This window comes from Hibiscus syriacus, unplaced genomic scaffold, assembly GCF_006381635.1.
Source record: "Hibiscus syriacus cultivar Baekdansim isolate YM2019G1 unplaced genomic scaffold, ASM638163v2 tig00110387_pilon, whole genome shotgun sequence".
Lineage (NCBI taxonomy): Eukaryota > Viridiplantae > Streptophyta > Magnoliopsida > Malvales > Malvaceae > Hibiscus > Hibiscus syriacus.
In genome coordinates, this window is record NW_024062717.1 from 2,250,107 (window position 1) to 2,272,445 (window position 22,339).

General features: G+C 37.0%; 1 protein-coding gene across 2 annotated transcripts; it reads left to right on the top strand.

Moving 5' to 3' along the window:
• The first annotated feature begins 423 nt into the window (after positions 1–423).
• Positions 424–5,503, top strand: LOC120122802. 2 transcript variants are annotated; one of them, XM_039141882.1, is made up of 5 exons: positions 424–807; positions 4,561–4,611; positions 4,729–4,862; positions 5,028–5,119; positions 5,209–5,503. In XM_039141882.1, the coding sequence occupies exons 1-5, from the start codon at positions 499–501 to the stop codon at positions 5,385–5,387; spliced, it is 765 nt and encodes a 254-aa protein (XP_038997813.1). In that variant the 5' UTR covers positions 424–498; the 3' UTR covers positions 5,388–5,503. The 2 variants fall into 2 exon arrangements, with proteins under 2 accessions (XP_038997813.1, XP_038997814.1); XM_039141883.1 differs by having other exon boundaries at positions 429–807; positions 5,220–5,388.
• Positions 5,504–22,339: the final 16,836 nt, after the last annotated feature.

Sequence of the window (22,339 nt, forward strand, 5' to 3'; positions counted from 1 at the left end):
GACACACAATTTACCCTATATTAAATTATCAGGTGAATAATTTTATTATTGAGTTAATAATATGTAATATGATTGACACTGTAATAAAAATTTATAATTTTTTATTTAATCATAATTGTTTTATAACTAAAAGGTATATTTTTATCTCGCCTCCACGAAGATTTGCAAATTTTAGAATTTTCACTTTTTATTGAAGAAGGTAACATTGGTTTGATGGAAGGACTTTATTGGTATAATCTTAATGCTTTTATGACTCAATTGGATCTAATTAGAATGTTTTGAAGGTTGAGATCAATTTAAAATAAATATCATAATTTGAGGATGGTAGGAAGAATTAAGCCGAAAGAAATATTAACAGAGGAGATTTTTGAACTGCGGCTTAGCAATATCCGTCCATGAACAGAATCTGCACACTAAAGTTGCTTTGGATAACGAGTTAAAGAGGCAGAGGAAAGGGAAACGAAGAGGGTTTGGATTTGGAAGAAAACAAAAGGATCCATGTTGAGTAGACTGAGATTACACACAGCTGATTTCAGCGTCACCTTTATCAATCAGGCGTTCCCTAATAGCAACCACCCACAACGTTCTGTCCGTAATCTCCGCCTTCCGCTCCGCCGCTCCGCTTCTCGTTTCGTCCGTTCGAACTGTGTTTCAGCTTCATCTTCGCCGTCTTCTTTGTCGTCGTCATCACATGAGCCGTCAGTTTCTACGCATTACATCCCCTCCGTTGGATCCCCCTCTCTTCAGCTCTCTCAAGGGAGCCTCACCGACCGCCACATCCTCGTGCTCAACGTCGTCGCCTGCGCTGTAAGTTCGCCTTAATTATTTCTATCTTTTGTTCCCTTAATTTTGTTGCTTATTGTTTGGGACTTCGCTTGAATTTGTAATTGAAAATGAACGCACTTGTAATTAGTTAATGAAGGTGTAGTTAAAATTACTGGAACTTCAAATCATACTCGTAGAATTTCACTCATTTCAGGAGAAAAGAAAGAAAACCTTATAATTTTGCTGGTCATATACGAAGTAATTTAGGACTCGTACATTTGACTGAGATTCCCTGTCAAAGAACTGATTTCTAATCCCCTTCCACCTTTTCATAGTAGTAAATAGTGACCCCGAGGTATCAATGTGACTATAGTTGATTCCCGTAAATCCATGATTGTTGAATTCAATTTGATGAACCGGAACAATAGATTGGAAAGTCATGTTTGGTTTGCTCTAAATTATTCCAGGAAGGTCTTTCTAGTTCTTGACTGAAGCTTCTAAAGTCCTTCAATGCTCTGGATATAAAGCACTAAGTCGATGAACAATTGAGAAATTTTTCATTCTTTCAAACATGCTTGGAAATCTCTGGGGTTTAGATGATCTGGGTCTGCATATAATTGCTCTCAAATTGAAATCCTCTGCCTTCCTTGTAGCTCTGTCAGTAATGTTGTAGCACAAAGCAAGATTCAGCTCACTAACGTCTTATAACCTGTGTTACCCAGACTTTTGATTTTACCTAAAATATGTGTGGGTTACTTCATCTGACACATGGTTGGACATGGATGTGAGAATGTAATCCTCTAACTATATGAAAAACACTTGCAAAAAGTTGAGTATATATGTGTCGAACACTTAGCCGTATCTGATAGTCTTCAGAGTCCGAGTAACTTAACTTATAAAAAAGATTACCCTATTTGTTTTTTTTTTTATAGAAATTGAAGGTCTCATTAAAAACTCCCTTCGTATTCGTTCACATACTAAAAAGTATGTTAACGAACATTGGAAGGAAGAAAAAAGTACCTCATAGTTTATTAATAATAATACCCAATACATAAGAAAACACGAAATATCCGCCTATGGTGATATACACCATTACAACAAACACCTTAAACTCACACATCCTCATCCAAAAGCCACAGTAGACAATCACCTTATTTCTAAGTTACACCTCCAGTAATAGGATAAAAAACAATGCAAAAGAACGTAACACAAAAGAAAACCAACACATGTAACCATTTAACCTAAATCAAAGCCACAATTAAAGAGACGAGATCTAATGAGATTCGACTTCGTCAGGGGCCGAGTTTGGTTTGAATGAAGGCTCAATCTCATGCACCATGATTTTGAAGTAGTTATCACCGACCTTCAATTCCAACGTCGCATCAATTCTCACATCAGCCTTTATGAGGATTTAAATTTTTGCCCGATCAAAAGATGATGGCGACTGACAACTTTCGTCGATTGCTAATAAATAACCACACTTATCAACAATGTTTTTGAAAGTATCCCAATTCCATGCGTGAAAAGAAACACCCTCGCAAACTAACCATACTCGATGACACTCCACTACCAAACTCTCTAACCAAGCTTCGACTCTGGAGAACCACTTTGCGAGAGTCTCTGATTTATCGTTCTTCACACTTCTCAATGAAGCAGAGTCTTCGAAAATCATTAATACCGCATTTCCAGCAGTTCTCATTAAGGAGAAACCAGTGAGGCCCTTCGCTTGCATTTTTCTAGCGAGATGACCGATTTTGATAAAGTCCTTGCACCACCTCACTAGAAATTTACTTAACACGTGAAATTTATCTTCGTCCATAACACCTTCAACTTCACAATGATTCTTCCTCGAAACACATTCCATCTCAAACTTACGGTGAATTGATGTAGAGGTCTTTCTCCAAAAAGACTGGCGAGGTTTGAATTTAGCCAAAGATACACTAACTTTGCTCCCGTCAATATGAGATCCATTCATTTCTGATATCGTTTTCCTTGCTTCTTCGATTGATGCAAAACGAATGAAACCAAAGCGAAGCGAATTTCTTTTGTTTGGAATGAATACGTCAATAACCCGACCATGGATGCAAAATAATGATCCAAACCTCTTCTAATGGATATTTTCTGGTAGATTTTCTATAAATAACGTGAAGCAACCGCTTCTGTACCCGTTACTTATTTTTAGATGGCCTTTTTAAGTCCAATTTTCCCATTTCTTGCAACTTCACCAAGCTTTTCATCACAGCAACCCTTTTTGGGTCCTTGATTCCATCATGGACAACCACTGCCGCATTTTGAGTTGATGATGTATCCTTGTTCACTGACGATGCCTGCAAATGGGATCTCTTTAACTTATCCTTAATCGACCTCGACTTCACCCTAGCACCTCCCAATCCACCACCAGAATAATTCCCTGATCTAAAATCACTTGCTGTTTGGTTCCTCCTATTGTCGCTCAAAGATCCGTTCAATGGCTGCTGCCGAATAATACTAGAACCACCATTGACCTTTTTCTTCGCAACAGGTGGATCCTTACAATCACCATAGGACACCGACGCCTCTTGAGTCTTCTTTTGGATACAATCAACGCAAGTTTTATTACCCGACTGTATTTGTAGAACCCTTAGTCGCCTCGTTGCTACCCTCTTTAAACCAAAATTCTCGAAGGTAGCCATTAACCGTAGTCTGGGCTCTCCTTTGGTTAATCCCAACGGTGAGAAGGCATTGTATAACCCAAGGAGCAACCTACCTCATCCGAGATAATCCAGCGGCTGCCGTAGGAGATCGATACATTCTACACCAAACTGATCTCAATCGATTTTGTGAAGGGACCCAAAACTCAGATCAAGATAACTGGAACCGGAACGAATCAATCAAGATACCGTCGTACTTAAATAATGAACCCTGAACTTTCTGCCGCCGCTTGTCAGGATCAGAAAATTAAAAAAAATATACTTCACCTGTTAAGTAGGACAGTACTCCGCTATAACCCCCAGAACCTGTGTAGAAGTCCACGAAGATAGCAATGTAGAAGTTGAACGAGATTGCTGAGTTTCCGATCTGCTGTGTTTTGAACGGAATGAACCAGAGAAATATTTTCCTGGAGCTGTTGATGTCACTGGATATCTTAATCGGCGCGGATATACGGAGGAACAGTGATGGATGTTGATTTCGTGGAAACCTTCAGAAGTTAATACCCGACGAACGGCAGCAAGTCTTTTCAGAAAAGTAGTTGGGTTTTGGTCGCGGGTTTCCGGCGAGCACAGTGGTAAGATTGTGACGATCACGGGTGGTAGGTGGTTGAAAAGTGGGGGGTGAAAGGTGTGTAGATCTGCGCCGATTGAAGGGGAATCTCTCAAATCTAAACCCAGATTTGGAATCACCGTGAGCAGACGATCTTCCCTGGAAAAAACGACGTTAAACGGAGGTCGGAGTGTGGCGGCGGTGATGGATGGCGGACAACAGACGGTGGATGTCGGTGGAGAAAATACTTTTTTAAAAAACGCCTGGGCTCTAGATAGAAGCGGGAGCTTCTCACACCTCTACATTATGGGTTTTATTTCAACCGATTAATAATAAATCTATCCTATTTGTGAAAATCATTTATTAATTCTATTATCCGTGGAAGGAATATACAAGGTACCTAGGTTTTCAACAACTGCTGCTATTAAATATTGATTAGCACAAATGTTTTTGCAGAGTGCTTTTTCTTACTCTGTTAATGAAAGTATTAAACAATCAGCAAATTATGTTTATGAAGTATGTCATAATTCTGACAAATCTACAAATCTTTTCTAGTTGGCAGTTTCGGCAACTTGGCTTTTTCTCTCTGCGATCCCTACTCTTCTGGTAGGTTACTCTTGAACAACTTCAAGTTCAGTGATATTAGAATTTCAATAATTAATGGTATAAGTTCTAAAGGATAGTATTTATTCTTGTCCATTTTGTATTATTTTTTTCTGAAAGGCTTTCAAGAGAGCAGCAGAGTCACTAGAGAAGCTGATGGATGTCGCCAGGGAAGAGCTTCCTGATACAATGGCTGCTGTTCGGTTATCAGGCATGGAGATTAGCGACTTGACAACGGAGCTTAGTGATTTGGGGTTAGTATTTCACTTGTTCACTTGATAGGTTGCACATCTCTTCTCTTTTCCCCCCCCCCCCTTTACCCACTTTTCTTCAATATATTTTAGCCCTTTTGACTGATAAAACAAAAGATAACATGCAAGTTTATCTTCACTGTAACCAGTTGTTTATTTGTGTTACAGACAGGAGATTACTCAAGGTGTTAGAAGCTCAACCAAAGCTGTTCGGTTAGCTGAGGAGAGATTGCGTGGGTTAACAGACATTGCTCCATCAGGTTATCCATACATATATTGCTGTTTTAGTTCCTTGCTACGAGCTCTCAAATGGATGCCAATGAACTTTACCTTATTTTTACTTGATTAGCTTCGGTGCAGGTGGTAGCCAGTCAGAAAGCTGAGGTATCACGGCCGGTGTTGGCTCGAACTGCAAGAAGCATAAGGGAGGGAATTGTAAAGGGCCGAGCCGTATTTCAAATATTTTTCATTCTAACCCGGTTTTCTAAGATTGCTCTTAACTATTTTACCAGTCGAGGTAAGCGGTAGAACCATGGAAGCAAGTTTGGATCTGTCTTCTGCGCATGAGATGCCGAATCTTAAAAGAGTGTTATCCAGATTTTTCATTTTCCTTAAATCATTCGTTCACAAGTCCAAGTAAGACATGAGAGTTCATCGTTTGTTACCGCTTGCTGATCACTCTTGTCAATTACTTATAAAGAAAGAGAATCATATTGAAAGCAAATATTAATTTAACTTACCTGAGACTTGATATTTTCAAGTTTACCACGTTCAAAAATAAACTTGTGTTAGTTTCTTGGTGCTCCAGTTTTTGCTTGTATGAACAAAAAAGGGGGTAATTTCTTCATGGAATGAGGGCATGACATCTGAGAGTCTGATGCCTGAATCCAACTCAATGCTACTCAATTTAGTGTTCTTGTATATATATTTTTTAAAAGAAAATTAATTCTTTATTTGATAATTTAAAATTCAATTTTTTAATGATTATTTTTCAATGAAAACAATGCAAAATGTTGAGTAGATAAAGGTCATATTTATCGTTTAATATTTTCAACAATTTTATTTTATTTTTGTTTTTTTAATTATATAATCTATTTAATTATATTTAGTATTTAAGTTTAAATAAAAAAATTATAATAAGTATTTTATTTTTGTCTTTTAATCATATTATCTATTTTATTATATTCAGTATTTAATTTTAAATAAAAATTTAAAAAATATAATTTTAATTCAACACATATCTTTTTAGTATTTAAGTTTTTAACAACCTGTTTTTTTTAATTTATCAAACAGCAAAATTTTAAATTTTGGAATGATTTCGGTAAAATGATTTTATTAGCTTTACAATTAAAATTCTATTGTTTTTTTTTAATTTTTCTATATATAATAAAAGTTTTTGGTTTATTTGTTCATAACTTTACTTGGTCGTTAACAACGTATATATATTACCATCCTATAATCAAAACTGTTTGAATTTAGAACTTCAACGAAAAATAATACTCTCTTAACCATTAAATGAGTTTCATAATGTGCTTTACTATTATATCTAAAGACAAAATTTTCTTATTTTAAATATATACTTTTTCACATTGTATTTTTTATAATAATGTCCAACATTTTCAAGTTTTTCAATCATAAACTTTTAATCATATTTTTCAATCCAATCTTTTTACTATTTAAAGTCTTTTACAACGACACTACCGATATGCTCAAGCTAAATGGTAACAACGACAGTATTATACGAAGTGGAGAAGCGGGAGAATTACATGTTTAGTCCTTTTTTGAAATTAATAATTGATTTTAATTATTTTATCTTTTGGTTAATTAGAAAAAAATATATTTATGAACTCTTTCAAATGTTCATAATTCAATTTAATTTGAGAAAAAATATTCCCTTTAAAATTTTATATTTATATCTTGACCCAACAAAAGTTCATAATTTTACCTTAATGATATATTGAGTAGAAGGGAGCAAACCTTGATTCAACTTGAAAAGAAAAATTGATCATTTTTTAAATTTTGAATTATTTTATTCATCTTGAATTTTTGGTTTAGATTTTAAGTTTGAGTCGAGTTTGAATCTTCATAGTCCTAATAATCTAAAACGAAATTGTTTAATCTTTAGCAAAGTAATTTTGTATTTTTATAATTTAATTCCTATTTTTCTTGTTTCTTCAATTCATCATTTGTTTAAAGTCAAATTTGAATCACATGCTCTTAAGTCATTATAGAATATACATGTAACTTCAATTCACTTCTTTAAAAACTTTTCTTCCATTTTAATCCCTCAAATTTATATTTTATTCAATTTGATCCTTCAACTACAACTCTTTATAAATTCTTTTTTTCATTAGTTTTTTCACTCATTCATATCACATCAATAATTTGTCCTTAAAATCTCTTCTTTTTTGCATTATAAATATACTATATAATTTTAAATGATTTTAATTTAATAAATAACATTACAAATTTTACTTATTTAAAAAGAAATAAAAAAAATTAGTAAAGGGACACACTGAACCCGACGTCGGCATCCAAAAACAGGGAGGTGAGAATTTTATTTTAGGAAAAGGTTGTAACAGCTGGGACCACCAAGCCCACAAGGTTCACCACCTTTTCCCTTTAACTCCATCGGTTTCATTATTAGTAATACATTTTAATATCTTATTTTTTTTTCTAAAAAATATATATATTTAAATAAAATAATCATAAACATTAACCTTTTTAAATTAATTTGGTTAAAATATTAATAATTCTTGAAAAATAAAATTTGAAAATTCATCATCCAAATGTATCTTAAAAGTTATAAAAAAATGTGGTCTACAAAATCAACGAAGATTGGTTCAAGTGTAATAAACTTGATATCGTTTAAACATATTTTGTTTTTAGGTTTTGTATATGCAAAAAAATTTCGTTGAGAGATTCACTTATCAAAATTAGATGTACAATACGAGTCGATTCAAATTAATCATGACAAAACTTTAAGAAATCATGAGGATAATAAAAAAAAACATGATGTACAGAGACCAAGGTCTAGTGATATATATATTCACGTTTTTTCGTATGTTTATATAAGGAGGATGTCGATTTTCTACGCGTCTTTCACTAAAACGTCAAGCACAAGTTCTTCCATTCTCAAATATCATAACAATCATCGTATTTAAGAAAATAAAGTCTAATAGTCTCAAATTTTTATTTTTTTCACTTTACTGTTTGAGTGATTTTGCCCATAAAAATATAAGCTTAATGAGTGACTTCATGTATTTTTTTTAAGAAGTTAAAGGCTGTTTGTACGCGCAGGAAATCCTTGTGGTGGGACGCTTTAATTTGTTCACACACAATCATATTAATTAATCACATAATTTTATATGGTCCATCTCCAAAGCAAAGATTTGTACAATTAATTAAGTATATTTATCCCAACTTTAATGTTTGACCTATCGCAGCCTCCACGCATCTCAAACTCCAAACTCAGTCACATTTGAATTTCAATAGATAAAATAAAACATTTCCAAATTAAACAAGAAACTCGAGACTTTTGCAGTCTAATTTATTGAGGAGACAGCAAACTTATAGACAGACACTCCCCCTTTTATTATATTTTTAAGTCAAGCAAAGGGTTGAATAGGAGGTATAGCCGGTTTGGAGAGATTAAGATAAGCCACTTGGCACATTTATGTTTGAGACGTTTGCTTATGTTCATATTTTATATAGGGTTTGAAATTTTAAAAATAAAAAAATCAATTTAATATTAACTAATGGATGTAAGAGTGCTCATTGATTACGACCCGATATCTATTTCTATAGAGCTCCATACTGTTGGAAAAAATGGATATTTTGAAACTTTGAAGTATATTTTTAATGGATAAAGTTGGAGACTCGAATCATAAAATTATGATTTTAAATTTTATTCCATGAAACTTTTACAATGATATATTGAATGCTAAAAAATGATTGAGTGATTAATGAGAAATCGATGCTCAAAGTAAGTTACTTGTGAATTGTGTTTAAGAAATTAGAGAGCTTATATCCCACATTGGTGGGACATCAAGTGTGTGAAGTGTTTATATATATGATTCAACTTTGATATTGTAGAATGTATAAATTAGGGTGAATTCAAATTTAATGAGGTTAGGGGTGCACATCACAATAAGAGTAATGTGAAAGGTTTAAATTTGTTGTGCCTTCCTTAGGCTTATGAAAATTTATATGGAAACATATTTATTTTTCCTTGAAAATGATCATATCTTGTAAAAATTAAGTAATTGTTACCTAAATTCACAAGACAAAAACACATTCAAACAATATTTTCTCTACTTTCAAACGTTTTTGGTGATTGAGGAATGCGAAGTTAAGGTTTGTTGAGCACTACAATCATGCTATTGCTTTGCTCATATCGTTGTTGTATCATAGGAGACAAATGACCAACGTTTCTCCAGCATCGTAGAAGTGGCAAATATGTCTTAAGAAAACTGTGCGAATAGACCTCAACGATTTTATTCATTCAATTTCATTATTATCGACAAGTAAAAAATTTCTTATTGTTCTTATTTTTTTGTTCGATTATGTTAACTTTATTCTGCTTATTATTTTATTGTTTTATTTCTTTAGCATAACATTTTATCTAACATATAGTTTATAAATGTAAATGTATTGAGGTTTTCTTTTTTAAAAAGTAAACTATCATCAATATCATTAAATTATCTATTGACAGGAACTTGTTTGTCTCTTCGTTCATTGATGATTTATCCCTTTTAATTTGGGCTGAAAATCACGATCGATGAGAGAATGACTGTTGGCATGTGTTTTATTGTGAGAACAAGTTGGTCATAATGCAAATGAGATAGAGTTTGTGTGGAGATTATGAAAGTTTGATATTGCCATCAGTCTTAGTGGAGGGGATTCATAGTGACCCTTGGTTGGTGGTGTGAGACATATGTTAATTATGACTATACGTAGGCTAATGACTTAAATAGATCTTGAATTTCATTCTGGTATGCACATGGATCTGTCAGAAGTCTTATCTATGTATTGTAGTTGACTTGGAGGTCTGTGCATGGGGGACGCAAGCTTATTTGATGATCTAGTAAATGTAGGACATGCCCGAAGGTCTTAGCTAATGTAGAGTTAGTAGTTTATGGAGGTTATTATTTAGACATATAACAATTTGTCCCCCTTGGTCAAGGGAATGTTATAAAGTGGCTTGATACAAGACGTATGGTAGAAAATATAACAACCATTTCTTGATTTTGTTAGATAACAAAAATGTTCTTACTCTTGGGATGGAGATTGCTCATTTCACTTTTTAGAAGACGCAATCATCTTTTCTTTGGTGAAGGTATCATAATTTAGTATATCAATAGTGAGTGTTTTCTTATTGCTGAAGCAAAGGTGTCTTGACTCTCTTTATCGGAGAGGAGATAATCGGAAATATTCTAGTGGAGTCCAGACAATGAACATATGTGCCTTTATACTAATAAAGGGGTAGGAGTATCTCTATGCTCGTAATATACCCCATGGAGGATTCTTAATGCTTACATCTAAATGGTGTAGAGATTTATGTCATCTTGATGCTTGGTAAAGGTGCAAAGGTATTATTGATATTCCAGAGCATGTCATATGAAGATGTTTTACTATTGTTTGGGGAGATCTTTGATGCTCTGATGAGGTATCATCCTAAGTCTTTTCAATGTTATGCTTACAGTATCTCACCACTTGATGTTTTAAGGAGAAAAATTATTTACTTGATTAGCGAGAGTTACTTATGCTTGAATGAGTGATTCTTCTTCAGATTATTTTGGGGTGTGTATTCTCAACATCTAAGGCAAAGATATAATTATAAGTATTTGAATACTCTGATTCAACTAAAAGAAAAGTTATATCTTCGCTATGTTACTTAGCGGATGTTGAGATATATATCATGTGTATGGTATGCATATGAGGTTAGCGTGTGCATGGTATGTATGTGTGGGTGAAAGTTGTTAGCAGATGTAGTTGAGATGAGTGTAAAGGCTGTTAGTATATAGTTTTGAAGTTGTTAGGTACTATTGAGTTAGTTACAAGTGTGATATAAGTAGCAGGTGTAGCTAAGGTGTAAAACATTCATTGATTAATAAAACTGTTTCAACGTTTCTTGATTTCTACTTGTTTTCTCTGGTTTTGCATCACTACAATACCTAATATGGTATCATTCACCGGTTGTTCCTGACGCTTCTTCCTCATACTGTGCCATTCTTGTGATTCATGGAGTTCACTGCTAGTAAATCCTTCACAAGCAAGAATTTTAACATCATTCTTGATGAATCCAATTTTTACTTTGGAAGCAACAGGTCTTGTTAACTGTTCGCAGTCATTGACTAAAATGCCAGTTAACTAGAGCTGCTTGTCCTCCTCCTACTACAATGGTGGATGAGCATGGTGATTTAGTGCCAAATGAGTTGCATGAAGAATATGTGGCACAGGACAGTTCATTAGCGTCTTGACTGCTGTCCACGATCAGCCCTCATCTGCTGTCTTAGTTTGTTGGAAAGGAGATGACAGCGGCGGTCTGGAGCACGATGTTGCAGTTTTTTGCCAATCGATCCACCACAGCGGTTATTAGTCTTCACTATAAACTTCAGTCTCTCAAGAAAGGAAGTGATAGCATGCGTGTGTATCTCACCTGCATCAAAGAAGTGTGTGATGCGTTGGATTCGTGTGATAGTGCGATTTCTCAGGCTGAGCACATTGCAAGCATATTGAAAGGTCTTCCTCGATAGTATCAACCATACATTGCATTCATAACTACCATGAAAGATGCTTTGTCGTTTGATAAGATCTGCTCGATGCTTATCGATACAGAGACTCAACTGACTGGGTTTGACTCTCAAGAATATTCTCTTCTAATGAGTGCTCATATAGTTTAGTCAAATTCTGCTTTGAAACATGCAGTTCATGGAGTTTATGATCGATTATTTGGGCGATCATGGTCCAGTGCTGGTGGTAGATTTAAAGTTCATGGATGTGGTCGACCTCGTGTTCAGTGTCAATTGTGTAGGAAGAATGGACATTTGGTTGTTGACTGCTTGTACAGGTTCGATCAAACATTCACTGGTAGATCGACTGATCGTGTTGTATCGCGTAGTGACTCAGGAGCTGTTAACTATTCCTGCTTGGAATCTGTTCGAGTGGTGTGGATGAATGTACATGTTGTACAAAGGCTCGTGCAGAAGCGCATGTCTTCTATTCATCACAACTACAGAACCATGTTACCACCAGTACAAGGGATCATTGGGTGGTTGACTCTGGGGCTACACATCATGTAACCTCTGATTCGGCCAAGGTTCTTAATCAAAAGGACTTCTCAGGACCATGTAAACTCGTTGTTGGTAATGGAGGCTCACTTTCTATTCGAGCCATTGGTAACACTGTTATTAGTTCTTCTTCTCGAGCATTGATGTTGAATGACCTACTTCATGTCCCTAAGATAACTAAAAATCTTCTCTCGGTCTCGAAGCTTGCTAGGGACAATGGGGTATATTTTGAGTTTAATGTCTCGTCTTGCTGTGTTCGTGATGAAGACACTGGTGAGGTGTTACAATAAGGATAAGAAAAGGATGTGCTTTACTTGTTTCGAGTTGATTGCATTAATAATACAAGAGCTTGTTTTGAAGTTAATAATGTTGTTGCTTCACATATGTTGTATGATCTATATCATAGACGCCTTGGGCATCCTGCACATGGAACCCTTGAGCAAATATGCAAGTTAATTGATGTAAATGTTTAATAATAAGTTAATGGAATTTGTGTTGCTTGGCATTTGGGAAAGTGTCATAAACTTTCCTGTTCTGACTTAGCTACCGTGTTTGAATCTCCTTTCCAGCTTATATTTACTGACTTATGGGGGCCAGGTCATGTTACTTCAAATGGCTATAGGTATTATGTTAGTTTTGTAGATGTGTGCACTCGACATACATGGTTGTATCTCCTTAAAGATAAGTCTCAAGCTGATCATGCATTTCAACTCTTCCAGCAGCTTGTGCTAACACAATTTGGGTTGAAATTTTTGGTTGTTCAAAGCGATTGGGGAGGTGAGTATCGAAAGTTATCTCGTGCACTTACTGAAGATGGCATTGTGCATCGGGTTACATGTCCACACACGTTTGAACAAAATGATATTGTAGAGCATAAACACCGACATGTGGTTGAACTTGCGTTAGTTCTTCTCGCGCAGGCCTCCATGCATATTAGCTATTGGTCATACACAATGGTTATGGTTGTGCATTTTATTAATCGACTTCCCTCAAAATTTTTAGCTGGGATGTCTCCTTTTGAGTGCATGTTCAGCAAAACACCTGATTATAGCTCATTCAAGGAGTTTTGTTCAGTGTTTTCCTCACCTGCGTCCTTTCAACAATCATAAGTTGTATTTTCGATCATAACCATGCACGTTCTTGGGTGTTAGCCCTCAGCATAAAGGGTTTCTTTGTTTAATACATGATAAGCATGTCATTATCTCTCGCCATGTGAGGTTTGATGAGTGACATCTTCTTTTTGCTAGTGATAGACATGTTAGTCAGCCAATAACTGGCTCACAATTTAGTAGATCACTTGACATAGTTATGGATGTTACCAAGCTGCGTGCTGAGGATGTTCATGTACCAAATGTTGCTGAGCTACCTATAGGTACTCCTGGAGATAGTGTCACACGATCAGTGTCAGATAGTGAGTCAACTGATATTTCTACAGTTCCTAGTGTTGCTCAATCCGTACCGGAAGTTATTGTGGAGGTTCAATCACTGCCTTCTGATAGAGTAGAGACTACAGTTGGTAGTGGTCACCTAATATTGACATGGAGTAAGTGTGGGTGTTTAAGCCAAAGGTTTATACCACATTTTTTTGATGATGTTGTTCCATCTAATATTGAAGAAGCCCTTCAGTCACCTTCATAGACTGCTGCAGTACATGTTGAGTATTCAACATTACTTCAAAATGATACATGGGTTCTTGTTGCTCTACCTGTTGATAGAAATATGGTAGGGTGCAAGTGGTTATTTAAGCTTAAAAGAAATCCTGATGGGTCTGTGCACATGCACAAGGCTCAATTGGTTGTGAGAGGATTCACACAAGTTCCTGGACTTGATTTCAAAAACACATTCAACCCAGTTGTGAAGTTCTTAATGGTGTATGTGCTTTTCGCCTTGGCAGTTGGTAGTTGCAAGAGGATGGATGTTTAGGTAGGTTGATGTTAATAATGCCTTCTTGAATGATGATTTGAGTGAAGAGGTGTATATGCAGCAACCTCTAGGGTTTGAACAGTGTACTGCAGATGGTACACCATTGGTGTGTATGTTGCAGAAGACGCTCTATGGACTTCGCCAAGCACCAAGGAATTGGAATGAAAAGCTTAAAGCAAGTTTTTTGGAGCTAGGGTTTGTTGAGTCAAAAACAGATGTATCATTATTTGTTAGACTTCAGGGTGATTGTTGTACATATGCTCTCGTTTATGTAGATGATATTATTATCACAAGTACCTCTACCATTGTTGTTAATCAGGTCATTCATATGCTTAGCACTCGGTTTTCACTTAAAGATCTCGGTGAGTTATCTTATTTCATGGGAATAAAAGTTAAGAGGTTTGGTACTGGTTTGGTGCTGAGCCAACGTGCCTATATTTGTGAGCTGTTAAAAAAACTAACATGAGCCAAGCAACGGCTGCGTGTACTCCGATGGTTGCTGCAAAGGTTGCTGATTAGGGAGGTAAGATCATGTCTAATGCTCGAGAGTATCAAAGTATTATAGGGGCTTTACTATATGTTTGCCATACTCAACTGAATATAGGATTTGCAGTTACTAAAGTGGCACAATTCATGCAATCTTCATAAGATGTTCATTTTGTGCTTGTCAAACGGATTCTACGTTATTTGGTGGGCACGCTAGAGTATGGTTTGGTGTTTTCAAGCGATGATGCTCGACTATGTGTTAAAGGCTTCTCAGATGCTGAATGGGCTGGTGATGCTAATGATCACAGGTCTATATCTGGATACTGTATTTTTCTTGGAGGGTTTGGTTGCGTGGAGTCCAAAGAAGAAGAAGACTGTTTCCCGTTCAACGATGGAAACTGAGTATAGGAGTGTTACTGAGTCACCTACAGATGTCACTTGGCTTACTATATTACTTCATGATCTTGGTCTGTCATTGTAGGATGTACCTGTTATTTGGTGTGACAACACAAGTGCAGTTGCCTTGAGTGTGAATCCGGTGTGCCATGCTCTCTCCAAGCATGTTGAACTGGATGTACACTTTGTTCGAGAGAAGATTGTTATAGGGCAGCTTCGAGTTAGCTATGTTCCTGTTGAGTATCAGGTGGATGATGGTTTAGCAAGCCACTGATCAAGCCAACATTTGAGCAGTTTCGAGAAAAACTGAAGGTGCTGACTTGTTAGAGAAGAGAAGGAAAAAGAAGTGGAGAGAATGTTGAGATATATATAGTGTGCATGGTATGAATATGAGGTTAGCGTGTGCATGGTATATATGTGTGGGTGAAAGGTGTTACAGATGTAGTTGAGCTGAGTGTAAAGGCTGTTAGTATACAATTTTGAAGTTGTTAGGTAGTTTTGAGTTAGTTACAAGTGTGCTATAAGTAGCAGATGTAGTTAAGGTGTAAAACATTCATTGATTAATAAAACCGTTCAACGTTTCTTGATTTCTACTTGCTTTCTCTGGTTTTGCATCACTGCAATACCTAATAGCGGAGGACCTCAACGATATGACTAAGTAGAGGTGTTTCTTTCATATCTGGGGAGGGGGCTTCTCCGTGTCAAGGTTCTCAATACTAATTGAGATGTATTTGTTATTTAGTACGCATTTTGACGCCATGATAGGGACATTTCAACATTATTTAGAGGAAACTCTAAGTAATATTACCTTGGGAGTTGTCAAGGTAGGAAATCTCAACGCTTAATAATGAAAAAAAAATGATCAGGAAGGTTTACATTCTCTAATATAATTATGGACAAAGGTCTCTCTTTTCCATATTACTTAGTGGAGGACTTTGATGATATTGGTTGAGTAGAGACATCTCTGTTATATGTTAGTGTATAGGTTTATCCGTGCAAGGTTCCTAACACTTAAGTCAGATGTGTTAATTGATGTTATGGCAGTGCAACAAAGTCCCTTGGATAGAGATGACTCAACACCTTCAAATGGATTCGACTGATGGGTGGAGGCATATTTTCTATGATAGAAGTAAAGGCATCTTATCAACATAGCAGAGGCATCCCAACACCATTATGGCGTATGTAGGCATCTTAATAGTTTTGGGGTAGAGGTATGTCGACAGTCTATTAGAGTAGAGACTCTTAACTCTTTTCAATATATTGTTGTTATAACAAGAGACATGACAGAGATTTCTCCATGCAGAGGTTCCTAACACGTAATGCAGAGGTATCATTTATGTAACGAGATGATTCTATTTATTTCCCTTGTCATTTTCTTGATAATATGTGTAACATATTTTTAGGAGGGTAATATTTCTTATATATGACCTAGTGAAGCATATTCATATCTCATCTTGACGGCTTAGAAGAAACATATTGACACTCTTTGGAGGTATCTCCTAGCTATATCAATAAAAGTGGAAGGCATCCCTACATTAGTCAGGCTTCCAAAGGTAACTCAATGGCTTTGGGGTGAGGGCATCTCAACACTCTTTTAGAGTAAAGGCTCTCAACTATTTTGGATGGTTTTAGGACATAATATTGTAGCTTGACGCATCTCAACATTTCTCGACCAAGTGTAGAAGGCTACTCAGTTTGCGGTAAGGCACTATGGTGGGTGCGAGGAATCTCAACGTGTACCATACACAACAAGTAGAATTGAGGCATCTTTACTATGATAAAGTCAGGGCAAAGACATCTCATCATCGTAGCGAATGTATCTCAAACCCTCAGGTTGATCTTTGGCCATAAGCTGGAGTAAATGAAACTCAACGCCCTTTAAAGGAAACTCATGATTCTATTGGTACAAGACAACTCAACGTTTCTATAACTGGCAGGAAAAGACTTCTTTGCATTCGAAGGTATCACATCTTTTTGTGAATTGAGTCATGTCAATACTTAGAGCGAAGGTAGCTCATCACTCTTTTAGCTAAAAGGGAGAGGCATCTCCACTATGACAGTACGGTGGAGGAATTGAACACCATGGAGGCATGACAAAGTATATAAGCAACCTATCGTAGTACTAGCAAAGTTTGTAGTGATTTAGTACTTAAGCAGAAGAAGAAGAACTTCGATTCTCGTATGCACTAGAAGTGTTTGTGTTATATATATTATGCTAGAATGAGGTTTTCTCCTAATGTCGACACTCGATTTCGTCCCACTATTATTATATTATTATTTAATATTATCATATAATAATAATAATAATTATTATTATTATTACATTTTTTTTATGTCTGCAGGCCAATTACAACAACCCAAAATTGGGCCCCAATTACATCAGATCCTCCAAGTATGGCTCAAACCCGGAGCCTAGCAACCCTACCCAGATGAGACCCAAACATACTAGGGTTTTATCCTTAACATCTTATCCATCGCTCTAACATCATCCGTTGGATCTGGGAGATCCAACGATCCATATGCATCAATAGCTAAAGGTTTGTTTCGTGAAACCCTTTGGCACCGCCACTCATCTCAACCGTAAGATCTGGACCCATCCAACGGTCCAGATCAAGCCTCAGATCCATGCTACCACCAATCGAATCCCCTGCCATGTCAGAAACAAATCAACAAGCAACCATAATTTAAATCCACACGCAAGGCAACAGTAATTGATAACTCCATAAAAGGCCACATTTTGAGATCTTTTTACTTAAGTTATTAGATGTCTAAAGGATTATTTAGGATCGTGTAGACGCATTTAGAAGTATTTAGTTGCATATGGTGGATTTCGACTTGCTGTGGTATTTTATTTTTACTACGGTGTTGCTTTGCGGGAAAGGTACTTGTCTGATGATGTGCAGGTATTGATAGCAAGAAGAAGAGGAAAGAAAATGCCGTGACATAAGGAGATTGCTGTGCAAAATGAATTTTCCAAGTTTAACTGGCATTTCGAAAGTGTTGTAAGTGCGAGAAGATATTTTTGAAGCCAGCTGTATCCGACTCCTCGAGAGCTCTGCCCAAGAAATCTACCTCGAAGATCTGCCTGGAGGGATCGGCGCTCTGCCCGCCGTTTCTGCTGATGAGGCCACATGACCCTGCAGATCCTATCTATCCTTGGGTGCCTGCAGCAGGATACTGCTGGTCAATCAGCCAGCTAACCAGGCTGTATCATCACCTGTCTTACCCGACACCCAAGCAAAGTTAACTATGGTTTGGGGAAGTCAACTCTTAGTTCAAGGGTTAATTTTCCCCTATAAATAGAGGATGACGCCACATGGTTAGAGCCTTTGGTTCCACCCAGATTTGAGCTTAAAAGTTAGAGAGAGAAGGTCTCATCTTTATCCGTCAATCCTACTTGCCATGGCATTTCTCCTTGACTAGCAGAAGGGAGTGGCGTTTTAAGCATCCGAGATGAGCTAGTTCGCTAGGAGCAGTTCTTGGTGGCCGAGGAAGGCATTTGACAGTGCACGTCGAAGGCTTTTTCTCATCCCCTTAGTTATTGCTTTCATATTTTTTAATGGGTTGTAAGGAACGAATGATTCTTGCTTTGTGCTTGTTTATTTCGAACCCCACTATGAACTAATCTTATTTGGTGGGAGTTCACATGGATGTTTAAGTATTTATTTTAATGAATGGTTGTTGTTCTATGCTTTATACTGTTTTGTTTATGAAATTTAATGCTTTGAGGTTGTAGAAGCTACGAAAGTAGCCTTTTCTTAGAAGGTGCTTAGGGTTCGAGAGAATGCCTTGGCAAAATATCTTTAGTCTTCGAGAGAAGCTAGGGAGGAACTACACAAACAAAGGGCTCTAGGTAGTAACTATGTCTAATCCACCTTAGAGATAAGGATAGGATTTTATACGACTAAAAGGAGTAAAGCATAACCGATAGGTTAGATGTTAATGCAGCCGCAAAAAGGTATTACCGAGACATATCATGTTATCTAAGCCAATAGAATCACTGCAGGGGTTTACGCCAATCGGATTTTCCAGGGCATCTTTAATCTGTCGAGTCCCTTACTAGAGATAGCTTAGGGCACCTTACTAGACTCTGTCGAGCAGGCTAGGCATAGAAGAAATACCATTCAGAGAAATAGACTTAGATTTTCCTTAGTGACTCCCATCGCTCACTTCCATAGCTGCTTGTTGTGTGAGAAAGCTAAAGTCCTATATATTAAATCTAGTATTTGCATTTTTATTTTGCCTTGGTATTTTACATTTGCTTGCACATATTACACATTAAATGGCCATAACACATTCAATTACTCCTACACCACCATCATTCCATTTCCACATCAGTCATTCCATTTTGCCACAGTATTATCATTTTATATACCATCGTTGACTTTACTTAGGTGACAAAGTAAAGTGCCTTGACAAACCTATTTGATTTCCCCAATTCCCTATGGAGACGATACTCAACTTATCACTTTATTACTTATTCGATTGTGTATACTTGCACACATATTCACACCCGTATTTAGCACTCAAAAATAGTGAACAAGTTTTTGGCGTTGTTCTCGGGGAATTGGCAACTGAAAGTTAAATCGATTTGTCATAACATTGTTATTCTACTGGTTCTTATTTTCTTTTTAGATTAGCTTTAGGATTTAATTTCATTAATTTTTCTTCATTTATTTAGGTACATGACCCGAAGTAATCCTGAAGAGCCATTAGAACCGATTGATCCTGAAATTGAGAGGCTTTTTAGGCATAGAAGACGCGCTCAATGTGTGAACATGTACCAAATCGAAAATCAAGGTATTGGTCATGAGGAGGATCAAAATGTCGGGGTAAATTTAAATGCTGGAAATGCAGCCAGACCTCGTGCCATTCGTGATCACTTAAACCCGATCTTAGAAGATTTAAATCATGGGATTGTGGCTCCAGATATTCAGGCAGCCTATTTCGAGCTTAAACCCGTCATGTTCAATATATTGAACTCTATAGGACAGTTTGGGGGCATGCCAAATGAAGATGCCATACAACATATTCACAACTTCTTGGAGGTGTCTGATTCGTTCCGCCAACAAGGGGTGCACGAAGACGTTCTGAAATTAAAGTTGTTTCTTTACTCTCTACGTGACCGAGCAAGGGCGTGGTTAAGTGCCGTTCCAGCGGGTTCAATGGAGTCATGGACAGATCTGTGCAAAAAGGTTTTTCTACAATATAATCCTCCGAACATGAACACCCAACTGAGGAACGACATTGCTTCCTTCCGTCAAGCTGATGACGAGTCGATGTATGAATGTTGGGATCGAATACAATACATTGCTTCGCAAGTGCTCAAATCATGGTTTTCAAGATTGGACCCATGTGGTGATGTTCTATAATGGAGTAAATGCACCCACGAGGATGATGCTAGATGCCTCGGCAAGTGGGACGTTACTTGAAAAATCACCAGCAGAGGCATTTGACATCTTGGATAATATTGCCACTAATGATTATCAATTTCCATCTACACGACTTAGAGTTGGGCACAAGTCACATGGAGCTTTCGAACTAGATCCTAAAGATAAAGTGTCTGCCCAACTTGCTGCTATCACCAACATGTTGAAGAATTTGCAAAGACCAAGTGAGGTAAGAGAAGTGAAGGCAGCTCATTCAGCATGTTTATTATGCCATGGCAATCACAATGAGAGTAACCGTCTGACCAATCAAGAATCCATCAACTTCGTGGGTAATTTTAATCGAAATAACAATAAGCCCTATTCTAACACATATAATCCTAGATGGCGTCAACATCCAAACTTTTTGTGGGGAAATCAAGGATCCAGCAATGCCCATCAACCAGTTCGGCAGCAGAATTTCAATGACTCCTAGGGTTATCAATCGAATATGCCATGGCATAATTCTAACAAGGGAGGACCATCTTCATCAAATATAAGTTCTTTGGAGGCCACAATGCTAGAGTTTATTGCAACGACAAAGACAATGCTGCAAGGCCATGCGACCTCCATCAAAAATCAAGGAGCACTGCTCTAGAGTCATAGTTTGTCGCTGAGGGAGCTGGAAAGTCAAGTTGGTCAAATTGCCGCGACATTACAAGAACGCAAACCAGGACATTTATCAAGTGACACTGAAGTCACTAAACCTCATGGCAAGGAAAACTGTAGTGTGCTAACTCTCTGAAGTGGTACACAAATTAACGCTGAAGACAAGTTTGGGGGAAGATCGAAGGATGAGTCACCTCCTGTAACCGAGCAAGCTAAAAATGAAGTGCAAGAAAAAGAACCAGTGGAAGAGGAAATTGTTGAGGAGTCGGCAAGTAAAGAAACTGATAGGGAAAATAAAGATGCCAAGGTAACCTCTGTTCGCACCCCATCAGTACAGGAAGCCAGACCCCCACCTCCTTTTCCGCAAAGGCTGAATAAACATAACGAAGATATTCAGTTTAAAAAGTTCGTTGACATTCTGAGTCAACTGCAAATCAATGTTCCTTTTTTAGAGGCTATGGAACAAATGCCCACCTATGCCAAATTTCTCAAGGATATTGTTACCAAGAAGAGAAAGGTTGTGAAATAATTGCCATGGCAAAAGAATTTTTCTCTTCCTTAAGTAAGCTACCACCGAAGAGATTTGATCCAGGCAGCTTCATCATCCTGTGTTCAATAGGAGATAAATTTGTTGGGAAGGCATTATGTGACCTTGGTTCAAGTGTGAACTTGATGCCTAAGTCAATATTAGTCAAGCTCGGGATAGGATACGCGAGACCCACCTCTGTCATCTTGCAATTAGCTGATCGTTCGCACGTTCGTCCAGAGGGGCGAATTGAAGATGTCATCGTACGGGTTGACAAGTTTGATTTTCCTGTCGATTTTCTGATTCTGGACTGTGAGGTTGACGCCACATCACCCATAATCTTGGGGAGACTCTTCTTAGCTACCGGTCGTATTCTGATCGATTGTGAAAGGGGAGAGCTAACGATGCGAGTGGCCGATCAACATATCACTGTAAATGTTTTCCGATCACTTAAGTACATGGATGATTCTGAAGAATTCCAGAGCATTTTAGAAGTTGATACAATAATTGCAAAAGAAGTAGATAAATTTTGCCATGACAATTTCATTCAGTTGGGTGATAATGAGGGACTGCTGGAAGACTTAAAGGCCGAAGTGCCTAATGACTTTTCATCCGAGGAACATCAAGCTAGCTTTCTCAAGGGTAGCCCATATACATATTTTGAACCTTTAAATTTTAAAGAGTTTGTTCCTCCCAAGCCCTCATTACAGCATGCTCCTACCTTAGAACTTAAGAATTTGCCACAACATCTTAAATATGCTTATCTGGGTAGTGATGAGACATTGCCTGTGATTATTTCCTCTGCCCTTACTCCTAACCAAG

Bases quoted from the DNA above. Each gene is read 5' to 3' on its own strand.
- LOC120122802 (XM_039141882.1), top strand. From the start codon at position 499: ATGTTGAGTAGACTGAGATTACACACAGCTGATTTCAGCGTCACCTTT. The intron at 4,612-4,728 runs GTAGGTTACTCT...TTTTTCTGAAAG, and splicing joins CTGCGATCCCTACTCTTCTG to GCTTTCAAGAGAGCAGCAGA. The intron at 4,863-5,027 runs GTTAGTATTTCA...TTTGTGTTACAG, and splicing joins ACGGAGCTTAGTGATTTGGG to ACAGGAGATTACTCAAGGTG.